Genomic DNA, 16,412 nt, shown 5'->3' with positions numbered 1-16,412 from the left:
AATCCCAGCACTTTGGGAGGCCGAGGTGAGTGGATTACCTGAGCCCGTGGGTTCGAGACCTGCCCGGGCAACTTGGCAAGACCTCATCTCTACAATAAATCAAAACTTAGCTGGGTGTGGTAGTGCGCGCCTGTAGTTCCAGCTACTTGGAAGGTTGAGGTGGAAGGATTGCAGGAGCCCAGCAGGTTGAGACTGGGGTGGCTGGGAGCGTGCCACTGCACTCCAGTCTGGGCGACAGAGTGAGACTCCAACTCAAAAAAAAGAAAAAGAAATTAGTTGAGTGTGGTGGTGCATAACTGTAGACCTAACTATTCAGGAGGATGGGGCAGGAGGATTACTTGAGCTCGAGAGGTGATGGCTGCAGTGAGCTATGATGGCACCACTGTACTCCAACCTTATGACAGTGTGAAACTATGTCTTTAAAAAAAAAAAGAAAGAAAGAAAGAAAAAGAAAAAACAGGCAAAATAATAGAACAGACATTTCACCCAAAAAAGATATATGAATAACAAATAAGCACATGAAAAGATATTCAACATCATTAATCACTAGGCAAATTCAAATTGAAACATCCTTGAGACGTCACTATACACTCACTAGAAGGGCTAAAATTAGAAAGTGTTGATGAAGGTATTTTTTTTTTTTTTATTTTCTTTGAGTTGGAGTTTCACTCTGTTGCCCAGGCAGGAGGGCAGTGGTATGCTCACTGAAGCCTTGATTTGCTGGCTCAGGCGATCCTTCCAACTCAGCCTTCCAAGTAGCTGGAACTACAGACGTGCACCACATGCCTGGCTAATTTTTTGTGTGTGTGTGAGTTGGAGCCTCACTCTGTCGCCCAGGCTGGAGTACAGTGGAAAAGAGGGGGCTAGAGCACCCCTCCTCAAGATCTTCCTCAAGGTCCTAGACTGAGTCCATGTGACACGCTCACAACCATTGCAGCCTCGACCTGCTGGGCTTAGGCGATCCTCCCACCTCAGCCTTCCAAATAGTAGCTGGAACTACAAACGTATGCCACCATGCCCGATTAATTTTTGTGATTTATTGTAAAGACGAGGTCTCACCAAGTTGCCTAGGCTGGTCTCGAACCCCCAGGCTCAGGCATTCCTCTTGCCTCGGCCTCCCAAAGTGCTGGGATTACAGGGTGAGCCAACACGCCGGGCCCTAAGTTTTTATTTATTGTCGAGACCAGGTCTCACCAAGTTGCCCAGGCTGGTCTCGAACCCCTGGACTCAAGCAATCCTCTCACCTCAGTCTCCCAAAGTGCTGGGATTACAGGTGTGAGCCACAGGCCCGGATAGCCAATATCTTTTTTTTTTGAGTCGGAGTCTCACTCCATTGCCCAGCCTGGAGTGCAGTGGCATGCTCACGGTCACCCCAGCTATGACCTGCTGAACTCTAGTGATCCTTCTGCCTCAGCTTTCCAAGTAACCAGAACTACAGGCGCGCACAACCATGCCCAGCTAATTTTTTGATTTATTATAGAGACGAGTCTCGCCAAGTTACCCAGGCTGATCTCAAACCCATGGGCTCAGGCAACCCGCTGGCCTTGGCCTCCCAAAGTGCTGAGATTACAGGCTAAGCCACTGAGTCCAGCCGCCAATTATATCTTAAAAGCAGGTAGTAAAGAGAGATCATCTACAAGAAAATAACAATTAGACTAGCAGACTTCTTTACAGACAACATGCACTGTGCCGTTTTGTTTTGTTTTGTTTTGTTTTGTTGGAGTCAGAGTCTCACTCTGTAGCCCAGGCTGGAGTGCAGTGGCACACTCACAGCTACCGCAACCTTGACCTGCTGGGCTCAGGTGGTCCTTCTGTCTCAGCCTTCCAAGTAGCTGGAACTACAGGCACGTACCACTGTGCCCAGCTAGTTTTTAAAATTTATTGTCGAGATGAGGTCTCCAACCCTTCGGCTCAGGCAATCCTCTAGCCTCTGCCTCCCAAAGTTCTGGAATTACAGGCATAAGCCACAGAGCCTGCTGTGCCTATTATATGCCTACACTGTCCTAGGTACTTGGAACACAAGCATGAATAGGACACACCCAGCCCCTACCCTGTGGAGCTTCAATAGGCATATCAGGGATAACAGATGTGCAGTAACAATTACAGTATGATGAGCAGTCTGGTTGGAAGGCAAGAGAATTGGCAAGAAAATAATACCAGTAGAACTGCATTATGAAGATTTTCCTATCAATGCTGGAATATCCCATGCATTTACCAAGATAAGGAGGGCTTTTCCTGCAAGAGATCCTTGGGACAGCAGCTGCTACATTCGCACCTCCTTCTTTGGGAGGCAGACCAGATGTCCTAAGACTGGCAGTTTCTTCTCTGGGACCCCTTAGGAAAAGGGAGAGCTAGAGCGCCCCTCCTCAAGATCTTCCTCAAGGTTCTAGACTGAGTCCATGTGGTCACAGGATAGGTAGCAGTGTGCAGGGCCCTGGGTTCAGCAGAGGCTACATGGGGGGTGGGAGTTTATCCTGGAATGAGGCCAGAAAGTGTCAGTGATAGGGAAGGGTGCCCGGAGCCATGGAATGCTGCCTGTGGTCAGCAACAGCTTCAGTTTCAGACTCTGTCTAGGTTGGAGACTGACTTCCAGTACCAACACATCTCTCTGCCCTGGTCCCATTCCAGAGCACTCTGCACTGCCTGGTTTTCTTCCATTGATTTAAGAGTGCCAGAAACCTCTTTCCTCCACTAGAAAGCAGGGACTATATCCTATTTAGCCTTATATTCCCAGTGCCTGGGCAGAGTATCTTTATCAGGCGCTTATTCATTTAAGGAGTAGGGTCCTGGTTGGGAGAGGTTAAGGATTTGTGGAGAGATGGCATGGGAGACAGGACACGGAGGAGCGAAGGTTGGGGAGGGGTGGAATTTCTTCAGAGAAGGCTGGAAAGACAGGGGAAGGGAGGCTTATAATCGGGGCGGGGGGTTGTGGGGGACGTCTCTGGCCCGGAGGAGGAAGGGGCCGCCAGCTGCCCTCTCACTATCACCCTGTCCCACCAGGGAATTGGGGGTGCAGCCTTCACCAGCTCTGGGCCAGCTGCCAGGTCCCCGCCCTCTGCGGGATTTGCTCCTGTCCCGCCCTTCTCGGGATTTAGTCCGGCTAGCTGGGAGGTTCCCCAGCCACTGCTTCCGCCTTCGCCAGGTGAGGGTCCAGCCCAACCAAGCAGGGGTCCCGGGGCTGGGGCGGGCCGGCGGGGCAGCCTCCCTGGGATGAATCTGTGGGGCGCTGGGCCTCCCCTCTTCTCCCGGGGTTCTTCCCTTCCTCGGCAGCTGTGTTCCCTGGTGTCTTGTTTCTCCCACGCTCTCCCTTTCCCACCTTAGGTGTAGGGCCAGTTCTCTCAGGATCCTGGGGTTTCTCTTTCCCCACCCCTGCTTGCGCCCAGGTCTTAGCTCACCTCGGCGTTTCCAGCTGGGCCTAGCCTCCGGTCTTCCCTTCCTCCTGGTCTAACTGAAGTGGGGGAAGGGAGGGGTCCAGGTATGTGTCAGGGAAAGTGCAGCAGCCAGTACCCAGAGCACCTGAAGCCTTGTTTAATAAAGGTTGGTGGAGTTGCCTTGGAGCCAAGTTAGACTGAGTGAGTCAGGCTGCGGGCAGGGATCTGTACCTGGAGCCGAATTCAGGTGGGTGTGCATGGGACTGTGTGCCTGGCAGCCTAGGTGGCTCTGTAGGCAGCTCCTGAGCTTAGTGGCTCAACACAAATGCCCCATTTGATTCCAAACGTTGCTGCCTGGGGTGTGCAAAGGGCAATGGCACTGGACTGAGATCTCTAGGTTGCGGGGACAGTGAACCCGTATAACTCAGGGATGTGTGGACACTGTGCCTTGCTGTCTTGTGTGTGGTGTTCACGTGGACCTTGGCATCTCAGACGTGAGGGGTGGTGTATTAGGCATCTTTGGTGTGTGGAGGCCGTGAACCACCACTTCTCAAGTACATAGATGTGAGAGAGTGTGTGGCAGTCAGTCTGGGCTGTTGGTGGCAGCAAACCGGAATGTCTCAGCTCTGAGAAAACATGTACCCGGGTGTCGCAGGTGTGTTTTACAGCATATCTATAGGTCTCAGTATGTGTGTGTGTGGCAGTGTGTGGGAGGTAGTATACCTTCATGTGTGTGTGCTCTTGTATCTACATATCTGAGCTGTGGTATGGTTAGTGTATCTGGACATCTCCAGTGCACGTGTGTGTGATGAGGGGAACTGCTTCATGTTTGAGGAGGGGAAGGTGTCTCTGGTGTATGTATGTGCAGTTGTGTAGCTCGGGTCTGAAAGGGTGGCGTATCTGGGTGTCCTAGGGGTACAGGTCAGTGTGGCCTTAGTATCTCAGGAGGGGGGCCACACCTGGAGTCTGTAGTATGAGTAGGCAGTATACTCAAATCTCAGGTGAGAGGAGGGCGGGTTGCTTAGTGGTGAAGGGGTGGAGTACCTGGAGGCCTCGGGCATGGAGGGTGTTCTTCCAAGGGTTTGTGTGTGAGTGGCAGGGATCCTGGCTGTCTCTGATGTGTGCCTTCCTCTGCACCTGAGTGTCTTGAAGGCTTGAGGGTGGAGCTGTAGAGCCTGTGTCTGGTGTCTGAATGTCTCAGGTGCCTATCCTGGGCTATACATCTGAACGAGAGTGCCAACATCCTTCTCCAGACATGCTCCCTGAAGCCAGCTCCCCGTGGCTACTGCGGCTGCTCCGGGACATCCAGCTGGCCCAGTTTTACCGACCCATCCTTGAAGAGCTTAATGTCACTCGGCCAGAGCATTTCGACTTTGTAAAGCCTGAGGACCTGGATGGCATTGGCATGGGTCGGCCTGGTGAGGGACCCCTGCCGGGAGGCCCTGATCTCTCCTTCTCCAGCCTACCAGTTGCCCGCCCCACCCCCTACCCCCCAGCCCTCTTCTTGCCTGTAAATCTCTCTGCACCCTGCCCCACCCCCACCTCCACCCCAGCCCTCTGATTCTGGCCTCCCACAGCCCAGCGCAGACTGGCTGAAGCTCTGAAGAGGCACCGTTCGGGGCTCAAGTCTAAGAACTGGGTCTACAAGGTGTGTGTGAAGAGAGAACTTAGACTTGGGAATGTGATGGGCTGAGTGGCGGGAGGGGAGGATGCAGGATTCTGCATACCTGATTTCCCATCAATTTCAGATCCTTGGGGGTTTTGCTCCTGAACAGAAGGAACTTACCCCGCCCTCGGACAGCCCACTGTGCCTCCCTGAGCCAGAGGGGGGGCTCAAGTGTCTGATCCCAGAAGATGCGGTGTGCAGAGGGGAGCTGCTGGGCTCCGGCTGCTTTGGTGTGGTGCACCGAGGGCTGTGGACACTGCCCAGTGGCCAGAGTGTGAGTTTCCAGGGGGCCTGATTCAGCCAGGGTACCTGTGCCAGCTGGCCCCTCTGTTCTTCATACCCTCTCTGCTCTGGCCCTGGCATGGCTGTTCTCCAGGGTACCTGATGGTGCTCCCCTCCATCTCCAGGTCCCAGTGGCTGTCAAATCCCTCCAGGTAGGCCCCAAAGGCCCAGTGGGCACAGAGCTGGGGGACTTCCTGAGAGAGGTGTCAGTGATGATGAACTTGGAGCACCCACACGTGCTGCGTCTGCACGGCCTGGTACTGGGCCAGCCTCTGCAGATGGTGAGCAGATCCGGATGCTGGTGCCCCGGCAGCCCCGGCAGCCCGGGCGCTGGAGTGTGGCAGGAAGGTGGGCGGCAAGAGTCCCTTGGGGCGGGACCACAGCTCACGCAGCGCCGTGCTCTGCAGGTAATGGAGCTGGCGCCACTGGGCTCCCTGCACACGCGCCTGACGGCCCGGGCTCCTACGCCCCCGCTGCCGGTGGCCCTGCTCTGTCTCTTCCTGCGGCAGTTGGCGGGGGCCATGACGTACTTGGGGGCCCGCGGGCTAGTGCACCGAGACCTTGCTACCCGCAACCTGCTGCTGGCTTCGCCGCGCATCATCAAAGTGGCCGACTTTGGTCTGGTGCGGCCGCTGCGCGGCGCCCGGGGCCGCTACGTCATGGGCGGACCCCGCCCCATCCCCTATGCCTGGTGAGTACGGCCCCGTGGGTGGTCGCGCTCCGCGTGGAGGATCTGAAGGGCAATAGCTAAGGCGGAGGGTGGAGAGGATGGCCTGAGGGAGGCTGGAACGAGAGAGATTACCCTCTTTGGACATGAGGACTTCTGAGGAGGGTGGGAGCAGGAAGGCGAGGAGGTGCCCTGCGGAAAGTGAGCTCCCAGGGGCACATATCCGGCCCCCTGAAGCTCCACTTCCTTCGGCAGGTGTGCCCCCGAGAGCCTGCGCCAGGGAGCCTTCTCATCTGCCTCGGATGTGTGGATGTTTGGGGTGACGCTGTGGGAGATGTTCTCTGGGGGCGAGGAGCCCTGGGCCGGAGTCCCTCCATACCTCATCCTGCAGCGGTTGGAGAAGGACCGAGCCCGGCTCCCTAGGCCTTCCCTCTGCTCCAGGGCCCTCTATGCCCTCGCCTTGAACTGCTGGGCCCCCCATCCTGCTGACCGGCCTAGCTTTTCCCACTTGGAGGTGCTGCTCCAAGAGGTGGGGACTCCCACCTCCCCAGATACACACAGTCTCTCTTCCCTCCATTCTCTCTCCCAGGTTTCTATGCACAAGACTAACACATCCAGATGCCTGTGCTGGGCTCTGGGACCCAGCTCTGAGCAAAACACATTCAGTCTCTATCAGCAGGGAGCTCAGAGCCCTGAGAGGCAATTGGGGTTAGTTACATAGATGCAGGCTGAAGGTATGGGTTCTGTGTCTGGGCCAGAAAAGGGGCACAGAGGAGACAGCAGTCGGTTGCAGTGGGTGTTTGATAGGCAGAGGAAGAGAAGTTCAGTGTGGGAGGGACATACAGAAATAATGAGGCTGTAGATGAGCAGGGGCTGTGTCACTGAGGGTTTTGTAGGCATGTTAAGTAACACTAGCTAACACGTACAGCACTTGACCTGTGAGAGATACTGTACATGGATCCTTACACAGATTCACTCATTTAATCCTCTCAGCAACCCAGTAATTGTTATTATATCCATTTTACCCATGGGCCAGTTGAGGTACTGACTGTTAAGTGACTTGCCTAACACACAATAAGTGGAGGAGTAGGGATTTGAGCCAGTCAATTTAACTTTAGAGCTGTTCCCTAAATCACTACACTCTACTGTTAAAACTTTAGTCTTTACTCTGAGGTTATCTGGAAGCCATGGGAAGGTATTGAGCAGGGGAATATGTATATATATATTTTTAGTCAGAGTCTCACTCTTGCTTCCAAGTAGCTAGGACTACAGGCATGCGCCACCATGCCTGGCTAATTTTTTGATTTATTGTAAAAACAACGTCTTGCCAAGTTGCCCAGGCTGGTCTCGAACTCCTGGACTCAGGCAATCCTCTCACCTCTACCTCCCAAAGTGCTGGGATTACAGGTGTGAGCCACTGTGCCCAGCATGAGCAGGGCAATTATCTCCCAACTTTGCACGTACATCGCTCTGGTGTGGTGCAAGAATGGACTAGAGAGGTGATGCTGAGGAAGGGAAGACCAGATAGGCAACAGTAGCTTGAAGCCGAAGTGAGATGACGTCTGGATGAGGGTTGAGACAGTGGGGCTGAAGCAGAATGGAAATTTCCCAGGGGTGCTTGGGAGGTAGATCTGATAGGCCTAGGCGTGAAGTAAAAGTGAGGTACGGGATGATTCTCCCCTCAGTTCCCCTTAGGTAGACAGCGCCCTCCTCTGTTGCTCCCTGAACCCTGAGCAATGTGCAGCTTGGCATGGGATCCAGGTCAGCCACCCCCATGGATTGCAACTGGAGAATAGGGAAAGCTCTGCCCTGGGCCCAGCACAAACAAACCTGGTATGGGTTTGACTGGAGGGTACACAAACAGAGCGGGGAGGGGTCTTTTTTCTCCGCTGCTCCTATATTACCTTTCTGACTCAGGCCATAAGGAGAGCTACCCTTTCTCCCTGTCTCCATAGGCTTGGCCTTCTGAGGGATGCTGTGTAAGGGATGTCACAGAGCCAGGTGCCCTGAGGATGGAACCCGGTGACCCCATCACCATCATCGAGGGCAGGTAACAGCCCCATGCCTCCCAAGCATTCTCAGGAGGAGGATGCCCTCCCAGCCTTCCTGACTCCTGGTCCCTCTCTGCTTTTCCCCAACTCCTTGAACCCTGATCTGTCTCTTCTCCTCCTTTCCCGCCAGGCCCCTGAGAGCTCCAGCAATCCTGGCCTTCCTGCTGGGGCCACCACTGACTCCTGGAGCCCTACTGTGTTAGGCAGAAGGCCTCCCTTCCTCCAGGCAGATATGGCTCCAAGGCACACAGCCTGGCTGGCTGAATGTGGGCTAGAGCCCAGAACCCACTCTTTCCTTGCTCCTATCCCCTTCACCAGCTCCTCTTCCCACAGCCCTGACTCCACAATCTGGAAGGGCCAGAATGGCCGCACCTTCAAAGTGGGCAACTTCCCAGCTTCGGCAGTGAAGCTGGCAGACTTGGGGGGCTCACCGGCCTCCCGTCCAGTCTACAGAGGCTCTCCTGCCTTGGGAGAGCAGCAACAAGGAAGCATAGATGGGTAAGGACCTGAAAGGGTGGGGACAGAGCTGGGCTGGGGAACCCACCAAGTCCAACAACTTCTCTGGAAGGGAAGCTTAGGGACAGGACTGGGGTGAAGCTGGAGGTGAGGCTGTGTCTCCTGGAGTTCCTTTGGAAGGGGACATTGATATGTGGGATGGGGGAGGACTGGTGTGAAGATTAGCTGGATTACTCTCCAACAGGGACAGAAGGAAAGCAAAGCTTCGGGAACTACCTGTAGCACGAGACCAGAGAAGGAATGTGCCCCTACAGAAGATGAAAGGTGAGAGTCTCTGAGATCAAGAACAACCCTCCGATTCTGCTCCCCTGCCCTGAATCCATACCCTTGAAGGTATGACTTCCTTCCTCTAAATGTTGTCTGTTGGCATCCTAGCTGTACTGTGAGATCTTAAGAGAAATGAGGCTCCTGTGCCTTCCTGACTGAACAGCACCTTCCCACTCTGGCCCCTGAGCTCTGTTTTTGGGCCCTCAGCTGCCTAGGCTTTGGCGTCCATTTGCACACCTGTCTTACTGTCCCATCTAACACATGGACAACTACGCAGATAGGACCAGCTAGCTCATCTGCGAGTGCTTGCAAACCATCCAGCTCAGCACAGATGAAGACATAGAGCAAGAAGAAGGCAGGACCTAGCATCTGGGCCTCCTCTCAAGTTGTTTCTTTCTCAACTGCGCAGGCATTTCAAAGAGTCTGGAGTCAGTCCTGTCCCTGGGCCCTCGCCCCACAGGGGGTGGTTCGAGCCCCCCTGAACTTCGACCAGCCAGAGCTGTGACCCAGGGACCCCCAGGCCTGCCTCCACGCCCAACTTTTGCCTCTAGCTCTTCTCAGCCCAGCCCGCCCCCTAGGGAGCGACCTCCCTGGCCCAAAAGAGAACCCCCACACAATCACCCCATGGGAGCGCCTGGAGCCAATAAAGCCACTGTTCCTTCTGGAGGCCTCTTGCCCAACCCTGAGTTGCAGAGGAAGATTATAGAGGTGAGGTCTCATTAAAATGGCCTGGTGTCCAGAAAGGCTACAGGCTGGGGTGAGGGCCTGAGTGAGGCTTTGTCCCCCACAGGTGGAGCTGATGGTCCATGGAGTCACCCACCAGGAATGCCAGGTGGCACTAAGAGCCACTGGAGGAGATGTGGTTTCTGCCATCCGGAGCCTCAAGGTAAGGCCAGGCCCTTCTCTTGTGGTCCCTTCTCGCCTGCCCCTGGCACCTGGCAGTCAGCTGCCCGCCCTCCTGCATCCACAGGTGGACCAGCTCTTCCACCTAAGTAGCCGGTCCAGAGCTGACTGCCGACGCATCCTGGAGCATTACCAGTGGGACCTCTCAGCTGCCAGCCGCTACGTCCTGGCCCGGCCCTGAGCTCAGCTTCCTTGAGCAGGGGCACCAGCATGGAAAGCCTGGGCTCCTCAGGGCCTAGCCATGTGGGACTGAGAAGAACCAGGACAGGGTCCTGACTGGGGGGAGCCCAGGGACGAGACTTTCCTGACAACCTTGTTGCTTGGCCTCTGAGGGCTCAAGCTCCTTTGACTACCAAGAAGGATCTAGTCCACTCTGCCCACTATATTTTCAAACACGAGGAGGATGTAGAGGAAAAAGGCTGCTACACATCATATCCAGAGGAAGCTTCTACTTGCTACAAAGAATGATCAAATGGCTATAATGAACCATGGCAAGAGCCCTCCTGAACTGCCATCAGCTACCACACTGGACTCTGTGGGGCAGCCATTCTGGATGATGAAGGCAGTCATATTGACTTGGGGCACATGGCCCCAACTGCCTTGGTTTGGTCCAGGGCCATCAGGGGTGATGACACTGCTCTCTTGGACTCAAGGACTTTCGATCTTGGTAGCACGGATTATGAAACAGGCCAGTCCCTGTCCCAGCCCAGCCATCACATTCCCCTTTGTTTTTTCCCACGCCAACTCTTTCTTCTACCCTCTCCCATTACATACATCTTCCAATGTCCAAAAAGTTACAAAGTTTATATGAACATAACATACAAAGATGCAGCCTCCTTCCTGGGGCAAGAGAAGGAAGGGGTGGTTAAATAAGGCACAGGAAGCTGCAGCAAGCACCAGCTGTGGGCAGGGCCCAAGGGGGAGAGGAAGTTGGCACTGGGGCCCCACCACTACAGCTGTTGGTAGGGAGGTGGGGACCTTCTCAAAGTGCCATGGTCTGAGGCTGAACTAATTGGCCAAGCTGATGCAGGGGAAGGGTGACTACATCTGCCATCTTTGGTGCTGCTTGCCCTTCCCTACCCCAGCCCTGTTGTACAACTCCAGAGTCCTGGGTTCCAAAGGCCTCCTCTGGAGCAGAGGTCCTGGAAGGGGGTGGGAGGTGGTGGGTAGGGAAGGTTTGAAAGCCTATATGCCTGTGTGCTGAGGGACTGCTGGGACAGTGGTGGGAGGTAGCAGGGGAAGGCTCTCATACATACCCTTCCGTGGGGACCACAGGGGCAGGAGGCCAAGAAGTAGGGTAGGGATGGGGCTCCCCCATCTGTCCCCTGCAGTGTACACGGAGGAACGGGGCTGCCTCTGAGGAAGGGCCAGGGCAGGTGACCATCTTGAGTTCTGGTTGAGGCGATGGTCTCCTCACACCGAGGTGACCTCTAACTGGTAATGGCAGAGGGCCCGGCACCTCCTCGCTTCTCGAAGAACATGTAGTCCTGAGAGGAGACCACTGTCAACAGGAGATCCGGCTGGGCCAACTTGGCTCAGCTGTCACAACCCAGGTCTGGAACCTCGACTCCCCAAAACATCTGGCCCTAACCTTCCCCTAGCAAGAGGCCGGGAAGTGCACAAAGCTTCAGTGACAGCAAAGGAGAGGCAGGAGGGGAGGGGCAGGAGCAGCCAACTCACAATGAGAAATGTGGCTCCCAGTAGCACAGCCTTCACCTTCACGTCCAGGTCCAGCGGGAACTGCAGGCCAAAGTCATCAGCATCTGTGAGGGCTTCTCGGAGGAGCCCCCCCCACTGTTTGCTGATTCGGCCCACACTTCGGGACTCATCCCTCGTCTTCACCTGTTAGGAGAGAGGACGGAAGATAACTGGAGAGGAAGTGACTGTTCTCACCTGCCTCCAATTTCACTCCCAATCGCTGTCGCCATGTATGATTTTTGCAGGCTCCACACTCAGTGAATTCTCCCATCCAGAGATCACTGAATTATTTCTTTCCCAATGGGTTCCCATCACAGAATGTGACAGCTAGGGAAACTGAGGTACCCTAGGTCACACTGTGAGTCTTCAGCAAAAATCAGGATTCAGACTCAGACCTGTTGCTATCCAAAGGCCATAAATGACATAATTGAACATCAGTGATGGGAGAAATGGAAGCATGATATATCTCATCTATATGGCTGTTTGCTAGGTTTGCTTTGGTTCCCAATGTCCCTGCCACCCACAGTTGGCACAGTTTGTGCCCCGCACAAAGTAATCTGGCTGAGAGGGCAAAGAAAGCTGCTGAAATCCTGGCTGAATTTACTAGCCAAGTAGGCTCCTCAAAGGCTATGTCTTCCTAAGGAGTGCCTTTTTTCTAACCTTCAAAGTACAGGAGGGCCCTGTCCAGCATTGTTCACAAGTCTCATCTAGAGGGGATCCAAGCCTATCTATTGGCGGGGGAGCAATAAGGAGTCTTTGAGGACCACTGGCCTCTCTGAACCCAGCAAGCAATAGGCCCTGCCGATGTGGGTGGTAACTAAAGCTAACAGTGACTTCCTGATCCTTCTCCTATGTTTATTCTCTAGTAACTAGAACTAGAATCACATAGAAGTGATTTCCCTCTATGTTCTTCCCAAGCCCTTCCTTCACTGTCCTACAACTCTGGGACATGTCCTGCAGCCCAGTCCCAGGCCAGGCAGGGCCTCTCCCAGCCAGCCTTGTGATTCCAAGGGTGCGGACCCAAGTATGGACCACTCATAATTATGTAAAAGGGACACTGGCCCTATGAGAACCCCACAGTTCACACATTCCCATCCAGAGATACCTTTCCAAACCAGTTCTCATCACAGAAGCCCTGTCTGGCTACCCAGGTGACTCATTTCTTAAAAGTAACCTTAGACAGCACACCTCATTAGAAGTGTTGGAGAGTCTACTGAATTATACCTGTAGTTTTTCCCTTATCTGCCCAGGGAATTATCCCTTAAAAAACTCAAAGGTGGCCAGGCACAGTGGCTCATGGCTGTAATTCCAGCACTTTGGGAGGCAGAGGCAAGAGGACTGCCTGAACCCAGGAGTTCGAGACCAGCCTAAGCAACATGGTGAGCCCTTGTCTCTACAATAAATAAAAAAATTAGCCAGGCATGATGGTGCACACCTGTAGTTCCAGCTACTTGGAAGGATGAGATGGAAGGATCGCCTGAGCCCAGCAAGTCAAGGCTGTGATGGCTGTGAGCATGCCACTAAACTCCAGTCTGGGTGACAGAGTGAGACTCTGACTCAAAAACAAAACAAACAAAAAAACCCTCAAAGGTCTGTAGAGTGCCTTTGTCTTCTAGAAACCAAAGTGCTTCCCAAGACTTACTTTTTAAAAATTTTTTATTTTTTTTAGTTGGAGTCTCACTCTGTCACCCAGGCTGGAGGGCAGTGGCACGATCCCGGCCACCACAGCCTTGACCTGCTGGGTTCAGGCAATCCTTCCACCTCAGCCTTCCAAGCAGCCAGAACTACAGGTGCGCGCTACCAGGCCTGGCTAATTTTTTTATTTATCGAAGTGATGAGGTCTCACCAAGTTGCCTAGGCTGGTCTCGAACCCTCAGGCTCAGGCAATCCTCTCACCTTGGCCTCCCAAACTGCTGGGATTACATGCATGAGCCACTATGCCCAGTCTCAAGCCTTACTTTTAAATTCTTACCACTTAGCATTTCCAGGCTCTGGGTTGGTGGTAGGAATGCAAGGTGGACCTCATGGGGGAAATTTTGGACTTCTAGGCTGGCAGGGCAAGCCATGGGATGTTAACATGTTAATTTAGTGCTTGCTCCAGGGCCTGGACTTACAAACTCATGCATAGGAGACACATGGGTCCAGCCCACAGAGACTTAATCATCCTTCATCCTAAATTCAGGTTGGCCACAGATTTTTTTCCCTACTCAGGGCTGTGTATAACAGTCAACATTGACTAGATATAGTGGCTCACACATGTAGTCCCAGCTACTTGAGAGGCTGAGGTGAGAGGACTGCTTGAGCCCAGGTATTTGAGGTTACAGTGACCTATGATCGTGCTACTGCACTCCAGCCTGGGCAACAAAGGAAGACCCTGTCTCTAAAATTAAAAAATCACCAGGCAGGGTGGCTCATGCCTGTCATCCCAGCACTTTGGGAGGCAAGAAGATTGCCTGAGAACAGGGATTCAAGACTAGCCTGGGCAACTTGGTGAGACCTCGTCTCTACAATAAAAAAAAAAAGAAAAAAATTAGCTGAGTGTGGTGGCACACACCTGTAGTTCCAGCTACTTGGAAGGCTGAAGCAGAAGGATCCCTGAGCCCAGCAGATCAAGACTGCAGTGGCCATGAGCTTGCCACTGCACTCCAGCCCGGGCAACAGAGTGAGACTCCTACTTAATAAATCAATAAATAATAAAATTAATCAGTATTGGTTCTTAAGATGAAATCTTCTTTGCCATGCTTTTATAAGACCATAGGGCTATCCTGCTTCCAAGTGGAGGAAAACTGAAAATGTAGTAAGGAGTCACAGTGGATTTGGATTGATAAGCTCAGAATCTTGACCTTAATGTTGGCCAACTTGCTCATACAAGCTGCCGTCTTTGTTTTATGAAGGTCTCAGGAATCTCCCTGTATTCTTGATACCTCAAAATTAGTGTCTGTACCACAGCCACAGGTCCAGCAGGGTCCCACGACTCGCAGGACTGTCTGGCGATCAGCATCCTGGATGGAGAACTTAGGGAGGAAGGGATGCCAGGTCTGTAGCACGTGGCCGATGGTGGTGCCTGGTGGAGCCTGTACTTCCATCTGGAGTGGGAAGCAGACAGGGTTACTGCTAGACAGGGCACCCTGGTCCAAGGGCTCACTGATTCCAGCTCTATCATATGTTTACTTGGTCCCCTCACTTAACCTTCCATCCCCACCAGCTCATACCCTCCCTAGCCATGCCTCATTTAGTGCTGACCCCATCACTGTCCCACCCCATCAAATCTTGCCCTCTATGGGAGCCTGCCCCAGGGGACCCCATCCCTCCTGCCCACCTCCTGGAGGCCGCAGGGACAGCAACTGCAGCCACAGTGGAGAGGGCGTAGCAAACGCAGCACTTCCCGGTCCCCAGGGTCAGCCAGACGGACACGCAGTGGCCGGCGGGCACCACAGCATAGACGGGCGCAGCAGTTGCTCTCTTCTGCCGCCTGACCCAGGGGCTGCCCGGCCCCTGAGCGAAGTTCATACCGGTTACAGGCCTCCCAGCCTAGGAACGCTGCCAGGGGTGATACACTGAGACTCAGATGCCTCATCTGCCCAGGAGCCCACCATCCCTGCCACTTCCTCCTCCTTCCACTTACTTTCCACTCGCTCAGCCTTCTGGTGAATCAAGATCTGATCAATCTGGAAAGAGAGTTGGAGGGGCAGGCATCAGCTGGTCCCATCCCGATGCCCAGGTCCCCTCCCGGTCACCCTCCCTCCCTCCCACTCACCTGCACCAGGAATTCGAGACCAGAAGGCACTCCTGGCAGTGGCAAGAAGGGGGCAGCAGACCCCGGGGCCGCGGGGCCGGGAGAAGGGAAGAGAGCGAAGCCTGGCGCAGGGGCAGGTACCTGGGCCGGCACTGGTGCCTGCCCGGGCCCAGGATGCAACGCCGGCTCCGGGTACCCAGCGGTCACAGGGTAGGGAGGTGGGGGCGAAGGGGCGTAGCCTTTCGGGGGCAAGTAGCCTGTGGGGTTGGGGAACACGAGTAGATTACAAAGGGACCTAAGGCCTCATCCTTCTATTCTTCAGCCCACGGGCCACGAGGCTAATGTGGTGGGAAGAGGCGGAGAAAGATGGGGCAGGGGAGCAGGGCGGAGGCTCCTCAGAAGGAAGGGAGGGGCCCCACCCAGCCAGTCCGAGCACATTCTCGGAGGATGTGTTCGACACCCGGCTTCCGAGTCCGTGGGGGGATAACGGAGACCCCAGGCCCTGCGAACACTCACCTGCCATGGGAAAGGGGCTGGGGTTTTCAGGATGTTGATGTCCGGGTGCCTTGGTTCTGGAAGTGGAGGCAAGCTCGGAGACAGCCAGACAGACACAGAGACAGACACAAAGACGGACAGGCAAACGCGGAGAGGCAGCTGCGCCCGGCGCCGGCCCAGGGTCTCTTGGGCGGCGCCTCTGACTCGGGGAGAAACCGAAAGTGTCAGTGGGCGGGGCAGGGTACCTGGGACCCTGGATTCCCTCAGGGGCCCCAGAACCGCCCCCTCCCTTTGTTCTCCCATTCTCTGCAAAGGCGGCTGTTGGTGGACTGCAGGAAAGACGGACCTGCGGTCAGACCGACGGCCTGATCTCGAGGGAGGTCTCCCTGACCCCTCTGTGCCCCCGCTCACCTGAAGCCCCCAGGACAGCCCGGGTGCCGCGCGCTCGGCGCTCGCGGGAGCTGGCGGAGGCGGGCCTGGGTTGTGGCTCCGCCCCTCGACCCGCTCAGGCCCCGCCCCTCCCGGCTGGGCGGCGCGTCTGCGCAGAGGCTCTGCCGCCTCCTCTCCCCCGGGGCCGCGGGCCCTGGACTTTGCGCTCCCCAGCGTCGCCGGCTCCCCGCCCCTTCCGCTCCGACTGCAGATGCCCAGAGAGGAGGAGCCGCCGGAGAGGGCAGCGGGCTAAGCCTGGCCCTGCGACCCCGCCGGGTCCGCGGGCACTGCGTGCCCAGCGCCCCTGAGGCGGGGCGGGCGAGGGAGCCTG

General features: G+C 55.0%; 2 protein-coding genes across 5 annotated transcripts; one reads left to right on the top strand and one right to left on the bottom strand.

Annotated features, from left to right (window-relative positions):
• The first annotated feature begins 4,521 nt into the window (after window positions 1-4,521).
• TNK1 (tyrosine kinase non receptor 1) lies at window positions 4,522-10,009 on the top strand. 2 transcript variants are annotated; one of them, XM_008060903.2, is made up of 12 exons: window positions 4,522-4,789; window positions 4,949-5,019; window positions 5,120-5,311; window positions 5,445-5,600; window positions 5,727-6,010; window positions 6,242-6,515; window positions 7,942-8,036; window positions 8,371-8,535; window positions 8,738-8,817; window positions 9,230-9,528; window positions 9,611-9,706; window positions 9,791-10,009. In XM_008060903.2, the coding sequence occupies exons 1-12, from the start codon at window positions 4,564-4,566 to the stop codon at window positions 9,902-9,904; spliced, it is 2,052 nt and encodes a 683-aa protein (XP_008059094.2). In that variant the 5' UTR covers window positions 4,522-4,563; the 3' UTR covers window positions 9,905-10,009. The 2 variants fall into 2 exon arrangements, with proteins under 2 accessions (XP_008059094.2, XP_008059095.2); XM_008060904.2 differs by having other exon boundaries at window positions 8,356-8,535.
• Window positions 10,010-10,503: 494 nt separating this feature from the next.
• PLSCR3 (phospholipid scramblase 3) lies at window positions 10,504-16,120 on the bottom strand. Of its 3 annotated transcripts, none has more exons than XM_008060900.2 (8): window positions 16,064-16,120; window positions 15,674-15,855; window positions 15,179-15,414; window positions 15,047-15,089; window positions 14,741-14,961; window positions 14,346-14,507; window positions 11,404-11,565; window positions 10,504-11,210 (listed from the first exon to the last, which is right to left on the bottom strand). In XM_008060900.2, exons 2-8 carry the CDS (start codon window positions 15,678-15,680, stop codon window positions 11,154-11,156), a joined length of 888 nt encoding a protein of 295 aa, XP_008059091.1. In that variant the 5' UTR covers window positions 15,681-15,855; window positions 16,064-16,120; the 3' UTR covers window positions 10,504-11,153. The 3 variants fall into 3 exon arrangements, with proteins under 3 accessions (XP_008059091.1, XP_008059092.1, XP_008059093.1); XM_008060901.2 differs by having other exon boundaries at window positions 15,674-15,851; XM_008060902.1 differs by having other exon boundaries at window positions 15,674-15,729.
• Between the last annotated feature and the right edge of the window lie 292 nt (window positions 16,121-16,412).

The sequence above is a fragment of the Carlito syrichta genome, unplaced genomic scaffold (assembly GCF_000164805.1).
Source record: "Carlito syrichta isolate Samal-C Ts95f unplaced genomic scaffold, Tarsius_syrichta-2.0.1 Scaffold304770, whole genome shotgun sequence".
NCBI classification, from domain to species: Eukaryota; Metazoa; Chordata; class Mammalia; order Primates; family Tarsiidae; genus Carlito; species Carlito syrichta.
The sequence above is the reverse complement of the archived record's forward strand: the minus strand, read 5'-3'. Positions and strand labels throughout refer to the sequence as shown.